Source organism: Piliocolobus tephrosceles, chromosome 17 (genome assembly GCF_002776525.5).
Source record: "Piliocolobus tephrosceles isolate RC106 chromosome 17, ASM277652v3, whole genome shotgun sequence".
NCBI lineage: Eukaryota > Metazoa > Chordata > Mammalia > Primates > Cercopithecidae > Piliocolobus > Piliocolobus tephrosceles.
Genome location: NC_045450.1, coordinates 9,816,970 through 9,838,190, shown reverse-complemented (window position 1 = coordinate 9,838,190; position 21,221 = coordinate 9,816,970). Strand labels below are relative to the sequence as shown.

The 21,221-nt window shown below is 41.8% G+C and overlaps 1 protein-coding gene across 4 annotated transcripts in view; it reads left to right on the top strand.

The window, feature by feature from the left end:
• GRIN2A (glutamate ionotropic receptor NMDA type subunit 2A) overlaps positions 1 to 21,221 on the top strand; it is a 427,129-nt gene that overhangs the window by 359,608 nt on the left and 46,300 nt on the right. For all 4 annotated transcript variants that reach the window (XM_026446647.1, XM_026446648.1, XM_026446650.1 and 1 more), the window contains one exon: positions 5,723 to 5,883. In XM_026446647.1, coding sequence (XP_026302432.1) covers positions 5,723 to 5,883 — 161 coding nt within the window. The remainder of the gene's footprint in view (positions 1 to 5,722; positions 5,884 to 21,221) is intronic.

Below are 21,221 nucleotides of genomic sequence, written 5' to 3'. Positions count from 1 at the left end.
CAGCTCAGTGTCTTTGTGCCTCTTATGCCCTCTGCCTAGAATGTTCTTCCCCAGTCTTCTCATGGTTGGCTCCTCCTGGAATTTCAGGCCTTAGGGAAGACATGACCTCCTCCAGGAGGTCTTTCCTGGCACTGTAATAAACTTGGCAGAATGAGCTCAGGTTCCCAAGAAACGTAAATTCTAGTAGGAAAAAATAAACAGTACACAAGTAAACATCAGGGAAGAAACAAATTTGGAAATTTGGGGCAGGAATAAGTATTATAAAGTAGATAAAGCTGATGAGACTAAAATTGTCTGGGGGAAGAGAACCTCAGGAATGTAGTTTGACAGAGTTGTTTTGCAATTAGGAGGTGCTCAGGACATTCTTGCTGGGTGAATGAATACTACCTGGGTGAATGGTATACTGGACACTGTGCATACCCCACCTGGATCTCCCGGGATCCCTTTTGCAGCCCTGTGTGCCCAGCCCCACCTTTCCGTGCTTTGCTGACAAAGCCTCACTTCAGGGATCCTCAGGGGACTTTTGCCTTGGGGCACTGGAATGGTAAATGCCTGGCAATTTAAGTTCCCTCAGTCTTTGTGATCACCTGTAACCAAAGACTAATCGGTGTGAGAATACAAAGGCCCAGCTGCTCCCTCGCTTTGAAGCAGGAGAAACTTTAAGGTACGAATCACACGCTCTGGAGCTCCCTGCAGGACTGGACTAAGATGGAGACTTGACCTTAAATCAGACCTTCGGTTTCTCCCCATTCTCCAGTCTTTCCTAACTATCCTGCTCCCCTGCTGACTTCTCCTGGAACCCTTCACTAGTAAATCATGCTCACCCCCAAATCCTTCACTTGGGGGTCAGCTACTGTAAGATCCCCGCTAAAAGCGGGTGGTATCTCAGAGGCAGCAGATAATGCACTGCGTTTAGAGTCAGAAAAGTTGCATTTCCTCTCTGCCTGTTTCCTCTCTGCCACTCGCCAGCCATATAATGCTTTTAAAGCCATGTTGCCTCACGGTGCCTGCTTTGTCTGCTCTATACATTTGGGAGTCACAATTGCAGTGAGGATGAAAGAAAGCCACATATGTAAATGTGCCTTGTAGCATGTGAATCCCTCTGCAGACACAAAGTGCTATTATGCAACTCCATTGCCTTATGGGATCAAAAGTGCAATTCCTAGAAGTGATTGGAGGTATAGTGGAAGCAGCGGGAAGCCATGTCCTGGAAGAAAGGATTTTTCAAGAAAGTGATTGGCAGCATATTTTGCTTTTTGTTGCTATTTTCAAAGGCAAGATGGGGAAAATCCTTACTACATAGTTTTGGGTCTAAATAACATGACCACTTGTGGGAAAACTAATTAAAACCAGTAATAATTTGACTGACCATCACTGACTTGGAAACACCCGGTAACAGATACCATATCCTCAAGAGACACAGCTCAGTTTCCATGCTCAAAGCATTAGAGGCAAGTTGATAGCTCTTTTAATTAAATGTTTGATACAATGAGATAAACAGCAAAATTCCTGGAGTAAATAAGCTAAATGCTCCCAGAAGATTAATAGAAGATACACCAAGAAAGTCTGCAAAATAAAAAATCTATATTGAATCAATTTATTGTACACTGTGGTTGGTTTTGTTTTTGTTTTTTGTTTATCATGAATACCTGTGTAACAACTCAGGTTTACAATGCTTTTAAGCCATTAGTCCTTGCTGTGAAGAGTCATATTGGAGCCTATGGTGCGCTCAGATGAGCTGGGATTTAAATTATAAATAGGTGAATTCATGGGTAAGATGCTTCCCTAGGAATTACTAAGAGAAAATTGCAATGTTGATAGGGATGCTTTCCAAAATGTTGGGAATCACTCTGATAGAGGAAATCCATCTCTGGGAGGCAGATTTATGTTGTGGAAAGAGCATTATCATGTTTGGGGTCAAATGGACCTGGGTTCAAATCCTGGCCTTGCCATATGATTGGCCTTCTGTATGTCAATATCTGCCTCGGCTTACTTTCCTGTAAAAGAGAAGACATTATCTCCTTTCTGGCAAGGTTGATAGGATTAGAAATAATCCTCACACCATGCCTGGCACACAGTAGATGATCCTGTAATGTGTTATTTCCTTCTTCTACCCTCCTCCTTTCCACTCCCCCCTCTCATTCCTCCCCCTCTCCTTTCTCTTTGTCTCCCTTCTCCTCCTACTCCTACCATCATCTTCATCATCGCCTGACTCGAACCATTCTTGGCTTCTGGGGCCTGAAATGTTATTGCACTGAGTTGGTCTTTTGTGACAACCAATGGAGGGAATTGAGGGAACTTCTCTCAGTGGATGAGCCCAGGAATGTGTTCTCAAGGAGCCGTGCTGTCTCTGGGCACTGTGCTGCTGCTGCTGAGTGGCCCCAGTCCAGGCTGCCAGGCCTCCTCCCAGCTCATCCTCTGTCTGCTCAAGGACACACCTGCTTGCTGCTCACATCAAGAAGCACGTGGGACTTCACCAACAGAAGACTGTACTAGAAATAGGGGCTCCAGTTGCCAGATGTCCCTTATTTACAGGCACAGAAGACAGATAGATATTTTTAATAAATGTGTAGCTTTTGGTTCATAAAAAAAAAGAAAAAATGTCTTGGTTAATTGCTGCATTTTTCTGGAAATTTTATCTCCAAGTGTTGTCTCTCTACCTCCTCCATCATCAAATGCTTGCCATGTTTTAGTCACTCGGATGACCTTCAGACATGCCTCCATGTTGGATGGAAAAAAAATTAGAAAATAATCCTCTGTTCTCCAAACTGTCAGGAGCCTGGCTTCATTGTCTGGCTGAAATGATGTGTGGGTAACAACAGGTGATCTATCCCAAGCATTAGAGGATGCCAGGTGTTCTTTCAGGCACTTTAAGATTTGTTGCAAGAGCAATCTCCAATTTACAGATAGAGAAATTGAGGCTCAGGAGCTTAAATGGTTGCTCCAAATGGTGCAGTTTCTAAGCAGCAGATGAGAACCTGAACTTTTCTCCTCTAAGTCCAAAGGCAGGTGAAACCAGTTAACCTACACAGCAAGGGAACCCTGCAGTGAAGCCAGGGGAGTTCCTCTTGACCACGGATATTGTGATTACATTGTTCTGTGGTCTTGCTGACAATGGAGACCTCTGTCCTTCCCCTTCCTTTGCTAAAGCCCATACTGGTTTCTTTCTGCTTGCACGTGGAACTCTCTGGGAGAGTCTTGCTAGGAATCATTCTCATAGGAAGCACGGAGTGTGTCCTGGATGTTGACCCTGGGACTTAAGAGTTGAGCCATCCTTGCCCTCTCACTGTTTTTCATGCTGTAGGTCATGACTCTTCAGTGAGCCATGAAATTAGTCTAAGGATTGCAGACATTTTTTAAAAAATAGAACATAATGGATAACCTCAGAGTATATCACAGAAAGAATGAGTGCTGTGAAATTTTGTGCGTGTGTATGGAGTGGTGATGGGAAACGTATTGTGAGTCATGCTTTAAAAAGTTTGACAGTCTTTAGTCTAGTGGAAAAGATTTCTGGAGCTTGGTGTCAGGCTGAATTTTGTGTGGGTGATGGTACTATCCAGGCCAGAGAAGCACGGAAACCATCACAGAGACTGAATATCTGTCTCTGTCACTGCGCAACCCAGAGGCAGGGAAGAAAGTGAATTTTTAAAGACCTATGCAGCTCCTCTGCAACAGATGGGGAGTGAACTGGAAGGCATTTAGTCAAATAGGCCATCTCTGGATGTCTCTGGAGATTGGGAACGGCTGCTACAATGAGATTTATGAACAGCACTATTCCCTCTCTCCTCCCAAGCAGGTGGCTGCCATAAGGAATAGCCTAGACTTGGCCTTTTAAGCTTTTGGTGATGAGTTAAGGCACTGTTTGGCAGAGTGACTGCAAAAAGCATTTTCCTGTTCACCTACACACACATGCATACATGGACGCACATACTCCCAGGGCAAGGTACGCCCTGGCAGGAGGATCTCATTTGTCCAACGAATGGCCACTTCTCCCAAATCCAGTTATAACCGCTTATTAGGTAGCAGCATGCCTAATTTAGGGAAAACGATTTTCAACTGAAAATTTTAATTCATGGTGAAATGAAGTGTGAGTCTGGAAAAAAGAATAATGTTTCTAGCTGGTCTGACTCTTGGGTAAATCTGGATGCTTTACCATGGCGGTTCTTGGTTCCATGGAAGACACACTGGTCTGGAAGTTAGACTGACTGCTGCATTGTGGTCCTGGTTCTGACACTGATTTTCTGGGTGTTCTTCCCCTCCTGGGTTCTTTCAATCTTTATGTCTAGATGAGGAGAGAGTCACTAGCAATAGTCTCTGAGGAACAACAGAGTTAAGACCTCCGCCTGTGGTCAGACACATCCAGGTTTGAATTCTGGGCCACTGCTTGGTAGTTACATAATCTTAAATCGGTCACACAACCTCTCTGAGCCTCAGTTTTCTCATCTGCAAGAAGGAGCCTCTAAGATTAACTACCTGGCATGGTTTTGTAAGGATTAAATGACCTGATGTTTGTAAAGTTCTTGGCATAGTGCTGGACCCGACGAGGTTCCCAAAAAGTGTTAGTCATTGTCGTTATTACTTTCTAGCTCCAGAATTCAATATTTCATAGAAAAGTGAGGTTCAGGTTCCTTTTTCACTCATAATGACAATAACAAAAGGTAATCATAAATTTATTTTTGAATGCTTCCTGTGGTCCAGGCACTATTCCAGTTACTTGACAAACGTATGTTGAGATCTTCCTGGTGGCCCCCCACTCTACAGATGGAAAATAAATGGAGGCAGCATGAAGTGAATGTGTTATCCAGAGTTCTGCAGCTTGTATGTGATAGAACCTGATTTTCCAACCAGCCAGTTCGAGCTCCCACTTATAACCACAGCCCGGTGCCATCTCTAGTGTTTAGCTGTATTTCTGGAACTCAGATCCAGTTTTCTTGACTTCGACTCTCATTGAGTCACCTGAAACATTGAAGTGGTAGACAGACAGAATCATCCAGTCCATCAGGGAAGACTGATGATGCATGGACTACAGGCCTTTATGGGGGGCTTGAGAGCCAAGTGCTGGGCATCCCTGAAAGCTAAAGATCAACAGGGACTCTGGCTCAACAAGTATTCATGGAACCTGCCATGCACTGGCAATTATGCCTGGGAAATGTTAGGCACTAGATAAATAGTGCCTGCAGGAGTGAATGAATGACTGAGTGAGTGGAGAATGAATGAGTGGTAATATATAGTCATTTTCTGGGTGAGGTGAAGGTAATTATAAATGGAGTTTAGAGAAGGGAGTGATTGGTGGACATCACAGATAATTTCATCATGAAGCAGATAAATGGACCGGACTAAGGTAGTACCTTAAGTTCAGCTCATTCAGCATTTCTAAGCACTGACTGTGTGCCTAACACTGTGCTAGTCTCTATAATGGCACTGAAAAGTTCAACTCAATAAGTATCTATGAAGTACCCAGCCAGGCCCTGTGCTAGGACCTGAGCAATAGTACGGAAGAAAACAGATGCTGGGTCCACCCTCCTGGAGCTCACAGACCGACTGAAGATGTGATTAAGTAGAAAGAAAGACCAAAAAGTAACATTTTATTGTCATCCTGTCCTAATGCATGTGTTTAACTCCTAACACCAGACGAAATGATCACTGATTTCTTATTTGTTCTCTCCTCCCCCTCCTCCCTTCTTTTCCTGCTCTCTCTCTTCCTTTCTCGTTCCCTCTCCAGTTTCAGAGACCTCATGACTATTCCCCACCTTTTCGATTTGGGACAGTGCCTAATGGAAGCACGGAGAGAAACATTCGGAATAACTATCCCTACATGCATCAGTACATGACCAAATTTAATCAGAAGGGAGTAGAGGATGCCTTGGTCAGCCTGAAAACGGGGTAAGGATGGCAGTTTCCTTTTCTCCACAGGTCTGCGGGCGATAAACCTTAGAGAAATAGACTCTTGGCATGCCTCAGTTCTTATCTGCTCCCATTGTTGTATTTCTGGAGAGTGACTGTGGTCCAGATGGGCCCCAGTTGAGGGCTGTTTTTGTTAATCTAATGAGCATCCCAGGTTTCCTTCTGAGTTGGGTTAAGAAAAAGCAAATCCAGGATGCTTTGAAATGCACAGAAATAGAGGGGTTTCTTAGACTGATAAAGAAGTTTGTCCAACTCCGTAGGATATTTTAACCAAATAGAAAGATCCAAGAAGGCTGAGAGTTTAAAGTAGTGAAAACAAAGATTTTTATCTGATTTTAGGTAGGAGGTTTTCTGGGAGTGGTAAGCAGTAGCTTGCTAGTAGGAGCTTTATGAAAAAACTAATTGTATAATATTGATGAAAGAGAAAGAAAAGATGGGAGAAAAGCAATGAGAACTCAAATCATTCAAGTTACAGCTAGCATTCCTGTCTGTCTGTTGCATTGTGGAGTGTAACACAGACTCCATAGCTGAAGCTGTAAAGAAAAGATAGCACAGGGGTTAGGAGTTTAGACTTTGGAGAGAGAGTTTCTCATACTTCATAGCCTCATATCTAAGATGGGAATAATAATAGGACCTAAGAGAGAAAATCTGATGGAAAGCATTTTGGATGGGAAATAGACAGTACCTAAATGTGAGTGTTGTTATTTATTGTAAAGATTAAATTCTATTCCGTGGACTCTTCCGAAAAGTCGGGAATGCATGAAATCCATTTTTGAAAGGATTAAATTCAATAAAAATGATTTTATTTTCAATAACAGAGTTGTTTAATGAGGGGATTTTGATTATCCAGAAAATTAGCTCATATGGGGCATTTCAGTTGTCACAGATTCCTGCATGGAAAAGTGACTGCAGGTGTATTCTCCTTGCAGCTTAATAAATAACCTCCTCTTCGGCTGTTCTGCAAGCCCATTGTGAAGGCCTTGCTGCTGGCTTTGTGTCTGGTAGGGGGAGACAGAGGCCCCTCTGAAGCATCAAAGCCCGGATTTCTGCATAGAAATCCTGGTCATTTTGGCTGTGAGCATTCTGCGCTTTCAGTCTGTGCCTTTGGAATCTCTTTGGCATCTCAGCAGGGGCTGGGAGAGCATTTATTTAGAAGCCGAGTCTATGATTTCTGAAAAACTCATTCCCCCAGTGCTCATTCTGGCTTGGAATGATTTCTTTAAACTTTTGAAGTATAACAAAAATGCAGAAAATTCACAAATATTAAATATGCTGCATTATGGCTTTGTACAAACCGATCATCCAGGTCATCAATCCCTGGAACCCCACCCCACACCCTCTTTCAGTCAATATCTTCCACCCGCCTCCTGCACTTCTAAAGCTGTAGATTCTTGGTGCCTGCTATTTTAACATAGAAATAAAGCCACACTCTTTTCTTTTTTGTCTTCTTTGGCTCAACATTGTGTTTGCAAGATTGTTGCATGTAATTTCAGTGCTTTCATTCTCATTGTTGGAACACACTACACATGGATGTCTCTCTCCTAATCTTGATGGACATTTGGGTAATGTCCTGTTTTGGGGCTACTATGAATAACGCTTCTTTCATTAATGAGTGAGTGAATTTCTCTCGGTATACACCGAAGACTGCAACTGCTGAGCCATAGAATATTTGTGTCTTCCACTTTCATAGATACCGGAAAAGATCCATTGTTGATGACTTTACAGTTTAGCCATGGGGTTGGGATTTTTGTTTGTTTGTTTCCATCGAGGTCTTTTAATCAACATATACTGTCGTTTTGGACAGATCATGAGCGCAAATGCAGATGATAATGGTTGGAGACAATGGTTGATGCCTAGCTGACTTTCTCTCCCTCCATTTATTAACCAGAGTACAAAATGGATTGTTTTCTTTCTTTTTCAATCTTTTTAAAAATATAATAGGAAGAAAAAAAGAGAGAGAATTGGAAACCATTCGTGACCATAAATTGTACAAATTGTTTTCTGGAAGCCATATAATAATTATAACATCCATCTTAGAAAACTTGGGCAGATGGCAGATTCACTCTATACTCAATCTCCTATGTGGGGGATGCTTTGCATTGTTACTTTAAACTCAGAAACTAGAGCTGAAGGAGTACAAGTATTTTTTTTTTTTTTTTTTTTTGAGATGGAGTTTCACTCTTGTTGCTCATGCTGGAGTGCAATGGCGCAGTCTCGGCCCAGTGCAACCTCCACCTCCCAGGTTCAAGCAATTCTCCTGCCTCAGCCTCCTGAGTAGCTGGGATTACAGGTGCACACCAACACGCCCAGCTAATTTTTGTGTTTTTGCAGAGATGGGGTCTCACCATGTTGACCAGGCACATTTTGAACTTCTGAGCTCAGGTGATCCTCCTGCTTCGGCCTTCCAAAGTGCTGGGATTACAGGCATAAGCTATTGCACCCAGCCACAAGTCATTTTTAAAGAAACAATTCAATATACCCTTAAGGATGAGAGCATAGCAGTTCTCATTCCTGGAGATTTAATTTCATTAGAGTTAATATTTGGGGAAACCACATACATGTTTAACAGGCTCCTTGATTAATTATTTAAGTAATTGGTTTTTTTGTTTGTTTGTTTGTTTGTTTTTTCAGACAGGGTCTCACTCTGACACCCAGGCTGGAGTACAGCAGTGTAATCATAGCTTACTGCAGCCTGGACTTCCCTGGGCTCAGGTGATCATCCCTCCTCAGCCTCCTGAGTAGCTGGGACTATAGGTGTGTCCCACCACACCTGGCTAATTGTTGTGTTTCGTATAGAGACGAGGTTTTGTCGTGTTACCCAGGTTGATTTCAAATTCAGAAGGCTCAAGCCATTCTCCTGCCTCAGCCTCTCAAAGTGCTGGGATTACAGGAGTGAGTCACTATACCCGGCCTAAATTAAATTTTGAATAGATAAGATATTTATATACTTCAAAAATAAAAAGGTACAGAAAAAGAAAAACAGTGAAAAGTTTTCCCTCCACACTATTCCTCATCTAGTACCCTTCCATGGTAACCACATTTGCTCTGTATATCCTTCCAATATGTTCTTCTGAATCTCTCTATATTAATGCATAAAGAGCCATCAAGTTATTTTTATAGAGTCATAATCTTTCATTATGCAAATATACCATATTTTATTTGGTCAGGCCTCTACTGTTGGACATTTAGGTTGTTTCCAGTCTTTTGCTATTGCAAACAAAGCTGCAGTGAATATCTTTGGATTGCGTCACATTCAATGTAGAATAAATTTCTTGAAAGAGTGGGTCACAGTTGCAATTTTAACAGATATCGCCAAATCTCCCTCCAAAAGAAATTTGCACTTACCCATCAGTGTATGAGAGAGCTTATTTCTCCAAAGTTTTGGCAATACAATGTGTAATTAATCTTTCAAAATTTTGCTAAGATAATAGGTAAAAAGTATGCTGAGATATAAATTTGCACTTATTTTCAGTAAATTTTGGCCATATTTATATACTTAAGAGCCATCATCAATTCCTTTTTTACTTTTATTAATATTTCTGTTGGTTTGTTGGTCTTTTTCTTATTCATTTGTGTATTGGACAGATGAGCCTTTTGTGATGTGGTTACAAATATTTTCCCTATTTCTTTTGTCTTTTGAACTTGCTCATGATGCTTTTTTTTTTTCCATGCAGATTTTGTCTTTTTTGTAGTGAAATACATCAACCATTTTCTTATGGCTTTTGAATTTTGAGATGTAATTCAAAAGTCTTTCATCATTCTGGTATTACAAGATAATTATCTTGTGTTTTCTACTTTGGTTGCATTTGTTAATATTTGGAATTTTTCTTGGTGGACGGTATGAGACACGACTTCAACTCCTCAGATGATTATGAAAACCAAAATATGAGAATTACCACCACAGAACTACACCAACATCTGATCGATTTTGTATTGGTTGTATCTCCTCAACATCCCACCACGAGACTGCGGTCTTTCAAGTGTCCACGTCACCACAGTCGTAGGCCTTTTCCTTCCTTTTCACATCTCTTGTTTCCTTTTTAAATTTTTCATTATGAAATATATTGCTGTTTAAGGAATAATAATAATACAATGAAATCTTCATGTACCTACCACCGAGCCTTTAAAAAAAAAAGTCATTCTCGTCCTTCACCACATCCAGCATCTGTAGAAGATTCCATCCCTCTGGAAGGCTGAGGAAGGTAACCTCATCTGCTCCTGAATTGCTCAGCTTTAGAACATTCCCCCAACACCCTAGAATCCAGCAGGCCTTGACTTAGAACTTCCAGAGCACGTGGCTCAGCTGCTGGGTCTCACTGCTCCACCCACACGCTTCAGTAACATCTGCTGCCTAGCAAAGCCACGTGCATGCACACCAGGGTCAGTGAAATTATGGGTTGTAATTTTCTGGGAGAGTCTTGAACACCAGACGGGCTTTGGATTATGGTCAAATGACAGTCCCAGCTGGGTTTGAGTCTGGGCTCGAGCATTAGCTAGCTGTGTCCTGGGACAAGTCATGTCACCTCTCCAAGTCACTTTCTAGTTTCCCCATCTAAGAAGTGAAACGATCTTTGAACTAGTTCTGAGATTCTTTTATTTGTGTCAAACACTTAAGAAAACTCAGATAAGCCACACATACAAACAACTGTCAGTTTTGCAGAAAGGATTTAGAATCATGCCCCCAAATTGGGTGCCTCCAAGCCTGGCCAGTGGATCAGCTGTACCTGAATCACATGATTACCTGTCAAAATGCAGATTCCTGGACCCAGCACAAGGCTTTTTCTCTAGCTATGGAGCCTGTGAATCTTCATTATAATAAGCATCATTCCCCCAACCACGCCACACAACGTGATTTTGAGACATAAATATTTGAGAACTACTGTTTTAGAAGTCCAACACACTATTCATTGTGCAACAGAGCTGAGAACTATTTTAAAGGAGTTCAAGAAACACGTTTTATTGGGATAGGCATATACAGAGTAGACAGACCAAATACTTGTCTTTGGAATCCATAATTTTTTGAAGAAAGGCATAGGCAAAGAAAAACTTGAAAGCTAAGTTTTACTGTTTATTGAAATTCATAGTAAATGGAGATAAATTATCAGACAAATCAGAAAAGAGGGTTTGACGTGTAAACATCAACAGAGATGGGATTTTTCAGGCACAGATCTGTTGTGCCTTGTGGTACTCCGGTGAACCAAAGGTGGATGAGCGTCAGTGACCCCAGGTTTCTAGACGAATGCTTCTCAAGGTAGCCTGAGTCTGAATCAGAATAGGTGCTAATAAAAATGTAGATTGGCGAGCCCCACTGAGCCAGTTGAATCAGAATCTCTGTAAGGAGGGGTCTGAAGATCTGCGTGGTTTAATAAGCTCTTCAGGTGACTCTGATATGACCTAATCAAATTTTAAGAACGTCCGCCCTAGAAGAGGGAGCTGAAGCTGAAATGAGTGGAGACAGATTTAGATTTACAAATGCTCAGTCATCAGAAGCTGATGTCCTCCAAGCCGTTTTGGCATGGGGGCAAAACTGCAAGCGTCGCACTTATGCCAGATTTAAATTAAACAACGTCCCTAGAACTCCAAAGAGCCTAATATTTCAAGACACAGTGGGATAGTTTGTGTTTTTATTTTAATTGATTTTCATGTACAATTCTGAGTGGTTACATTTATGGAAAAGCCCCAATTTCCTTAGAATAGAAGCCTCAGTTTTCAGCTCTCAGGATCCCCAGTCCCCTGTGTGATTTCATTCTCAGCGCTACAGTGTTGAAAAACAGGCAGGTCTCTGCTGGTTTCGTTTTACATGTTAGAAGAATTGGAAGACAGGATTGTCTTTTCTCCTTATTGTGATAAAATATACATAGCATAAAACTTGCCATCTTCACATTTTTAAGTGTATGGTTCAGTGGTATTAAATGCATTCATCACGTGATACAACCATTACCACCATCTGTCTCCAAAGCTCTTTTGTAAAACTGCAACTCTCTACCCACCAAACAAAAACTCCTCATCCTCCTTTTCCCCAGCCCCTGGCAACCACCATTCTACATTTCGTCTTTATAATTTTGACTACTCTAAATACCTCATCTAAGTGGAATCATACAGTATTTGTCTTTTTGTGACTAGCTTATTTCACTTAGCATAATATTTATGCATGTTTTAGCATGTGTCAAAATTTTATTCTTTTTTAAGGAATATTTATTCCATTGTATTCAGGTACCACATTTTGCTCATCCATTCATCTTTCAGTGGACACTTGAGTTGTCTCAGCATTTTGACTATTTTGAATCATGCTTCTGTGAACATAGATGTGTGAATATATTTTTGAGACTTTGGTTTTATTTGGGCATATATGCAGAAGTGAAATAATTGGATCATATGTCAATTCTATTTTTAATTATTGAGAAACAACCATACTGTTTTCCACAGTCCCATTTGCATTCCCACCAACAGGGCACAAGGGTTCCAATTTCTCCATATCCTCACCAATACTTGTTTTCTGTTTTTCTAGTAGTAGCCATCCTACTGCATATGAGGTGGTATCTCATTGCAGTTTTGATTTGCATTTCCGTAATGATTAGTGGTATTGAGCACTTTTTACCTGCTTATTGGCCAGTTGTATTTCTTCTTTTGAGAAGTGGATATGCACGTCTTTTGGCCATTTTACATTTGGGTTGTTTGGATTTTCTTTTTGTTGTTGTTGTGGTTGTTGTTGTTGTTAGGTTTTAGGAGTTCTGTATATATTCTGGATATCAATCTCTTATCAGATATACAATTTGCAAATATTTTTTCCTATTCTATGGGTTACCTTTTTATGTTCTAGCTATTACACTGGTAGTGTCTTTTGATGCACATTTAAAAAAATATTAGGAAGTATTGTGTTTTGACCAGTAAATATTTTTCTAAAAGGGCTTCAGTTGTCCTCAGTGACTTGTCTGTAAAAACAAAGGAACAGTGTAGTCCTATCTCCCTGCACGTTTGAAATGTCTTCATAGAAAGTTTTGCATTGAAAAACAAATAAGCACTGAATTCCTATCCTAGAGCACAGGTTTGCAAAGCCTGTGGGATTTAGGAATGTGCCTTTTTTTTTTGAAATGGAGTTTTGCTCTTGTTGCCCAGGCTGGAGTGCAATGGCACGATCTCGGCTCACCACAACCCTTGCCTTCCGGGTTCAAGCGATTCTCCTGCCTCAGCCTTCCCGAGTAGCTGGGATTACAGGCATGCACCACCATGCCTTGTCAATTTTGTATTTTTTAGTAGAGACAGAGTTTCTCCATGTTTGTCAGGCTGGACTCAAACTCCCAATCTCAGGTGATCCACCTGCCTTGGCCTCCCAAATTGCTGGAACTACAGGCATGAGCCACCGCACCTGGCCAGGAATGTCCATTTTTATTAGCGCTTCTAGTGATTCAGATGTAGGTAGTCCATGTCTTTGAGAGGTTAGCTAGTTGACTGTTGAGAGATGGAGTTCTGTAGTGACTAAACAGGACAAGGAAGAGGAAGGATATTTCAGGGGGAGGTTGCAGGATGGGTGGAGATGTGGCAAAATGTGAGTTTAGGTTTAGGCATATTAAGCTGGGAGTGCCTTTGGGACACCATCATCATATCTCCAGGCATCTTTGCACTTAATGCGACCTTACAATTAGTGAGCTGCAGCCCTGAGCACTTCATATGCCTAATCTCAATTAATCCTCACAACACCCCTATGATCTGGATACCATTAATATCCCTTTTAAGAGATGAAGAATCTGAAGCTCAACATTGTTAACCTAATTACCCAATAGGCTATTCAGCTAAGTAACTACACTGCAGAATTAGTAAGTATGGAAGTTAGGCTTACTTCTCCACTTGGAAATGCCACCTAAGCAGTTGGAAATGTGGGATTATGGTTCAGGGGAGAACTGAAAACTAAAGTTAGATATTACGTATGTGCATACGTGATAGAGTACATATCATATTAATTGATGACCTGAGAATTGATGAAATCACAGCATTATTTCTATCCTCAAAAGCAACTGGTTCTGGGATATTGGCATTCCCAAGGCAAAGGTGAACTAGAAGAGTATAAGGATCTTCACTGAAGTTCAGTTGCTCAGCAGAGCAAATTTTTTCAAAGATGCCATTTGAGTGGATTTTATTTGCTGTATTTTATCAGCCAAACAGAATCAAACACAAATGGTTCATTTACAGCTGCTGAATTCGAAAGCGACGATAGACATCAGGGTTCAGTGAGCTGTTCCAAATGGGATAGCATCATCTCCAGAGAAAATCAGATCGACAATGACCTGGTTTCTGAGATCTACCCCCACACTGCAAACAAAGCTCAAAAAAAATTGCTTCCACATCATAGAGTTAAGAAGTTTTTTCCTTAATAAAAACTCAAATAAACACAGACATCTTTTTTTTTTTTTTTTTTTTTTTTTTTTTTTTTTTTTTTTTTTTTGGTACTTGGAATTATTTCCTGGTAAGCTCTATTAAAACAACGTTAAAGGATTTTCAAGGCCACCTATAAAACCTTTTTTAAAGTAGAAAAAATTGTTGGGGGGGAGTTAAATAAAGTGAGATCATAATTCTTTAAACTCAGAGATGGAAGAAAAGGTAAAAAGACAGACTAAAAAGAAATATATCAAAATGTTATCAGAGATGCTGCTAGGCGATTGGGATGATGGACTTTACATTCTTTTACATTTAACAAATTTTCAGCAACACAGTATTACTTGCAATAGCTAGAAAACAGTTTCTTCTGACTATAATTTTGTAGTTTTACCTGCATTTCATTCTTGTATTGTCGACGCGTGTATACAATTCATACTTGTTGAATCAGTGCATATGCAAATTTGTTTTGCTTTTCGCAATCAAAGTGGACAGTTCTGTTGTTTAGTTTCCACATTTAAGGACCAGGTGATAGTTTCATTGAGCTAGAGGAATATTAATTAATTTAGCTTTTACTGCTTTGTGTTTTCATCATGCCTTAACTAGCACTGAAAGGTACTACAAGAAATAGTTATTTTTGAAAAGGTTGCTGATATGGTTATTACAGGACAGCTTGTGGAGAATGTCATCCTGTGGCATCCCTCACTCTTCTGTACAATGAAGAGCATTGCTTTGTTCTGTTTGAGGCATGCTTTGATCTTGTGGACAACACAATTCTTGTAACAACTTACAATTTTCTTTTCGCTTGGACTACCGCACAATTCAGAGCTTAATGCATGATTCTTTTTTCATAATTGTGGAGCCTGTTTACTGACTTTCCCTAAGGCCGAGCTACTATTCCACGTCTGAATTCACTCAACTCCAATTGCTTTATCTGTATGTGTAAACCTTATTCTATTATAGTGAATGTGAGCTACCTGAATTGCTTTGGACACAAAGCAATTCTCTGTTTTTTTTTTTTTTTAATTGTTTGTTTTTATTTTATTTTATTGTTTGTTTATTTCTTTTTTCTTTCTTTCTTTTTCGTTTTTGTTTGAGACAGAGTCTTGCTCTGTTGCCCAGGCTGGAGTGCAGTGGTACTATCACAGCTCAGTGCAATCTCCATCTCCCAGGTTTAAGTGATTCTCATGCCATGGCCTCCCAAGTAGTGGGACTACAGGGGTGCACCACTACACCCAGTTAATTTTTGTATTTTTAGGAGAGATGGGGTTTCGCCATGTTGGCCAGGCTGATCTTGAACTCCTGGCCTCAGGTGATCCTCCCACCTCGGCCTCCCAAAGTGCTGGGATTGCAGGCATGAGTTACTGTGCCTGGCTCAAGTGAGGTATTTCTAACCAACAGGTACCATTTATTGGGAGCTTACCTAAGTGCCAGGTACTGTTTTAAATGCTTTGCCTCCATTATCTAACTTAAACAGCATGACAACCCTATATGACGGTGACTATCATGATTTTCATCCACCTTTGAGGAAACAGGCATTGAGAGATTAAGCAGCGTGTCTGGGATCAATCTTACCGCAGAGCCTATGCTTTGAGTCCCAATGTAAACAGAACAAAAGATATGACTGTTCTCATAATATTCCACAATTAAGGCCGTTTCTAATTGCCCACCATTATACAAAACCTAGTACCAATTTTGTTCATATTTTTACTTCAAAAGATCGCTTTTTTTTTCTTTAAAATCTTTACTACTGTTTCAAAAGGGGTAATGTTTCTTCTTCCATTGAGATGAGGAAAATAAATGAATGCATGGAGCTAGAGGGTGGAGGAAATGAATTTCTTCTATTCCAGCCAAGCCACAGGAAGCACGTGGTCAGAAAATTCCTCCTGGGGAAGAACTGTGAAGAAGCAGGAACTCCCTGGCAGGTTCTATATCCTTAGGGATCACCTCTTGTTTGTTTTTGTCTGTCTGTTTGAGACAGAGTTTCACCGGGGCTGGAGTGCAGTCACGAGATCTCAGCTCACTGCAACCTCCGCCTGCCGGGTTCCAGTGACTGTTGTGCCTCAGCCTCCCAAATACTGGGACCACAGCTGTGTGCCACCAGGCCTGGCTAATTTTTGCACTTTTAGTAGAGACAGGGTTTTGCCACGTTGTACCAGGCTGGTGTCAAACTCCTGACCTCCAGTGATCCGCCTGCCTCGGCCTCCCAAAGTGCTGAAATTACAGGTGTGAGCCACCACACACCTGGCCCACCTCTTGTTATTGCTTGCTGAACTCACATGGGAACTTCAAACATGTGATCTCATTTCCTCCTGATTCAACTAGGCCAGACAGTCATTTTCTCCATTTATAGAGGAGGACACTGAAGTTCAGGCAGAAGCCAGAGCTCATCTGAAGGTTAACATCTAGTAAGTAGTAGTGGCAGCATTCAGTTGAAGACCCAACATCTTTTCTGACCCGTGATGTTGTGATAACCCTCTGCTTGTCCTGAGAAGGGAACAGCTTGGCAAGGGTTGTACCTATCTGTTACAAGGTCATAGGGTTAGGAGCTGGGAAGCTGCTCTTGCCCATGAAGCATCGCAGATTTGGAATAGCTCAGCTTCCTTTCACTCCACCGTAAAATTATAAACACATCTCCACTGACCCAAGTGCTAAAAAGGTCATGGTGTTAATGTATCAGCCCTGTGTGTTCTCTTGCTGCAGGGAGAAGTGAGTTTTCCTGGCACTGGGCTCACTCAGGCCACCGAAAGCCTCTAGCACAGGTTAGAAGACACTGTTTACACCCCATGGAAAGTGCCCAGGGCCAACCCCAGACAGCTGCCTCTCCCAAAGCAAGCCCTGCCTCCTTCCTCCTGTAGAGAAATGCAGGTGGAGGAGTGATAGGAACTCAGGTACTGCACCTTCAGTTGTCTCCAGTGAAGTAGTTTCCTAGAGTGGCCATAACAAATGACCACAAGCGTGGTGGGTTGCAACAACAGAATTTTATTATCTCAGTTCTGGGGGCCAGAAGTCCAGAATCAAGGTGTCAGCAGGACCTTGCTCCCTCTAAGTGAGGGTCATTCCTTGCCTCCTCCAGTTTCTGGTGCCTCCAGGTATCTCTTGGCTTGTGGCTGCATCACTCCAATCTCTGCCTCCATCAGCAGGTAACCTTCTTCCCTCGGTATGTCTCCTCTTCTAAGGACTCCAGCCGTTGGAGTTAGGACCCACCGTAAATCCAGGATGACTTTATCTCAAGATCGCTAAATAATTATATCTGCAAAGACATGATTTTCAAGTAAGGGCATACGCTGACGTCCCAGGTGGACATGAATTTGGAGGTATACTCACCTAGGCTGTAGGGTGGTTTTCCCATCATCACCTTCTGATAGGTGTCTGACATCAGCACTGCCAGAGGAGGCTGTCCTCAGTTGTCTTGGGGACCAGGGGAAGAGGCAATGCTGTCCAGTACTTTATCTGGGTATGCTGTGAGGAGTGGTGGTGTATTCCACAGGGATGCACGGCAGAGAGGTATGCAAAGTGGATTCTTGCTTGTGAACTCCCACCATCACGTGGTAATTGTGCTGGCCAATTTCCCATACCATCCCTATCCCCTGCCTCCTGGCCATCACTCCATGCCAGGAGGTATTTTTCTTTTTGAGGCAGAGTCTGGCTCCTTCACCCAGGGTGGAGTGCAACAGCACGATCTTGGCCCACTGCAACCTCCACCTCCCAGGATCAAGCAATTCTCCTGCCTCAGCCTCCAGAGTAGCTGAGATTACAGGTGTGCACCACCATACCCAGCTAATTTTTGTATTTTTAGTAGAGATGGGGTTTCACCATCTTGGCCAGACTGGTCTCAAATTCCCGACCTCAGGGGATCCACCCTCATCAGCCTCCCAAAGTGTTGGGATTACCGGCATGAGCCACCGCGCCTGGCTCCAGGAGCTTTTGTGAGTGCATTACCTGTAACTCTTCATTTAATCTTCACAGCTTCTCCGTGAGGTTGGCATGCTCGGCATCTCCACAATATAGACAGGTTAAGTCTTGATGCAGGCACAGTGCTGGTAAGCTTCAGAGCTGGGATTTGAACTGGCTCTAGGAGTTATGCCCTTAACAATTTTGCTATATTGCTTCTCATTTAAAATATATATCCTCATTGTAAAAAAAAAAAAATGAAAATACGGATAAGGAATCATTCCTTTGGCTTGGCATCTCAATGCCAAACTGTTGTCTGTTTGATGTACATTCCATTTCTCCCAGACTTTTATTATATGCATTTGTATGTGTTTTTGTTTTTGTGTGACGGAGTCTTGCTCTGTTGCCCAGGCTGGAGTGCAGTGGTGCGATCTTGGCTCACTGCAACCTCCGCCTTCCAGGTCCAAGTGATTCTCCTGCCTCGGCCTCCTGAGTAGCTGGGACTACAGGGGTGCGCCATGATGCCCAGTTGATTTTTGTATTTTTAGTAGAGATGGGGTTTCACCATGTTGCCCAGGCTGATCTCAAATTCCTGACCTTTAGCAGTCCACCCACTTTGGCCTCCGAAAGTGCTGGGATTACAGGGATGAGCCACCATGCCCAGTCTGCATTTGCATATATTAATATGTCTGCACATAAGAATACAATTTTATTCTGTGGAATGCTATCAAACTCTATGCAGTATGTCACAGTTTGGTTTTCAGTGAACGATATATTTTGGAGAGCTTTCCATTTTTTGCCTTCATTCTCTTTGACTGCTGGAAAGAAATCTATGATATGCATGCATCGGAGGTTTTTTTTAAGCATTTTCTTCTTACTAGATTTTTTTGGGGGGATGGGATGAGGGCTATCAGTCATATGACTGTGTTAAGGATCATTGGGGATTCCTCTGTGTACCTCTACAAGTGGTTTTCTAGGAATGAAACCAGGACATAGAATTTCTTGGTATAAGCATTTATATTTTCTGGAAGCCTTCAAACTTATATAGTCAATTTATTTGATTTGCTTATTTTTATGTTTTCTGAGTGGATTTTGGAGTAAGAAATGCCTACTTTAACATTCTGTCTCTGATACCAGCTGTGTGACCTTTGGCCAAATAAATAACTTCCCTGAGCCTGATTCCCACATGTGTAAAATCCCATTTCCTGGAATTCCTCTGAGAAATAACTAAGTTGACTTACGGAAAGTACCCTGCACTCTATCTAACACATAATAGCATTTTCACAAATCTCGATGTTTTTCATAATCTCTCTTTCACTCTCATGTTTTCTGGCCCCTGAGAGTCCCTGTCTTTCAGTCTTCCTGTGTGACAAGTTCTGCAGTGTCATCACTACTAACAGTATCACGGAGTGCTTAAAGGCTAAGCATCCTGGATTCGAATTCTCACTCCAGTAACATCCAGTGTTGGGACCTTGGCCAAATTAATTAACATCTTAAACTCCAGTTTTCTGCTCTTATAAAATTATACTAATTGTGCTGCCTTCACTTAGAAGCGTATTGCAAAGATTAAATGAGATATTCAGGCAAAGAGTCCAGCACATAGTAAATGTTCAAGAAAAGTCTGAACAAAGAAAACCTTTTTGAGCCATCATTCTAATATTATAAAAATGCTATGCTTCATGAAATCGGCAGCAGAATGGTTGGCTCTGATCTCAACCCTTGAAAAGTCCACTCTAAGAAGTTCCATAAAGAGTAACCTTCCAGAAAGAACCAATACTGTGCCGATGTCAGAGCGTGAGTTGTGGTGAAGAAAATACAGTATTGCATAGTGCTTTGCAATTCACCAAATTTATGACTGTGACTTCATTCAACCAGTGCACCAACATAGGAGACAGATTATGTTTTCCTTCCTGTCAGATGGGGAAATCAAGGCTTAGAGAAATATTTAGACTTGCCCAACTTTCCACAAAGTGTGCAGAGCCAGTTCTCTGACCCTGCGTCCCAGGTGAAGCCTTGCACTGGAGGAGCCCGGCAATGGTGTCCTGAAGGTGCACTGCTTTGGTGAGTGACAGGCCGGTCTGGAAACATTGAGCAGAGATCTCTGGGCCTCAGTGTCCTCATCTGAAAAATGAAGAGACTGGATTACATACTCTGTCAACTCCTTGGGCATAGTCAGTTTGGGTCCAACATTAAATTTAACAGAAACAAAGTACTTACAGCTAGATGGATTTGCTCAACCATTTCAGTCCTTCCCTCTCTTTGAAAGTAGCAGTCAATAGACAAAGTGGGTACATTCCATCTCTTGGGTATTTTTTCTGTCTGTCTCTATCCCCACCCTCCCCTTTCTTTCTCCCCCTCTCCCTCTCTCTCTCTCTCTCTCTCTCTCTATTAGCCCATTTTCACACTGCTGATAAAGACATACCCGAGACTGAGTAATTTATAAGGAAAAAGAGGTTTAATGGACTCACAGTTCCATGTGGCTAGGGAGGCCTCACAATCATGGTGGAAGATGAAAGGCACGTCTTACATGGTGGCAGGCAAGAGAGAATGAGAACCAAGTAAGGGGGGAAAACTCTTCTAAAACAATCATATCTCATGAGACTTATTCTCTCCCATGAGAACCATATAGGGGAAACTGCCCCCATGATTCACTTATCACCCACCAGGTCCCTCCCACAACAGGTGGGAATTATGAAAGCTACAAGTCAAGATGAGATTTGGGTGGGGACACAGCCAAACTATATCACGGTCCTTCTCACTCCCTCCTCATCACCTTCTTCTATCCTCTTTCTCTTTGTTTCTTTCCCTCCTTTTTTTCTCTCAGTTTCTTGCAACTAATATATCTCACTTTTTATTCTCTCACTGTCTGTACCTCACTACTATCTCTTTCTCCTTCTCTGTTTCTCTTTCTCACTTTCTCTTTCTCATCTTTTCTTCTTTCTCTCTTTCTGTCTCTGTCTTCCTGTTTTGCTTGGTACCTCCTTCCATCTGGATCTCTTCCTCCTGCCTAGTTCTCTTCCTCTCTTCTATCCTCTCCTCTTCTCTGCTTCTTA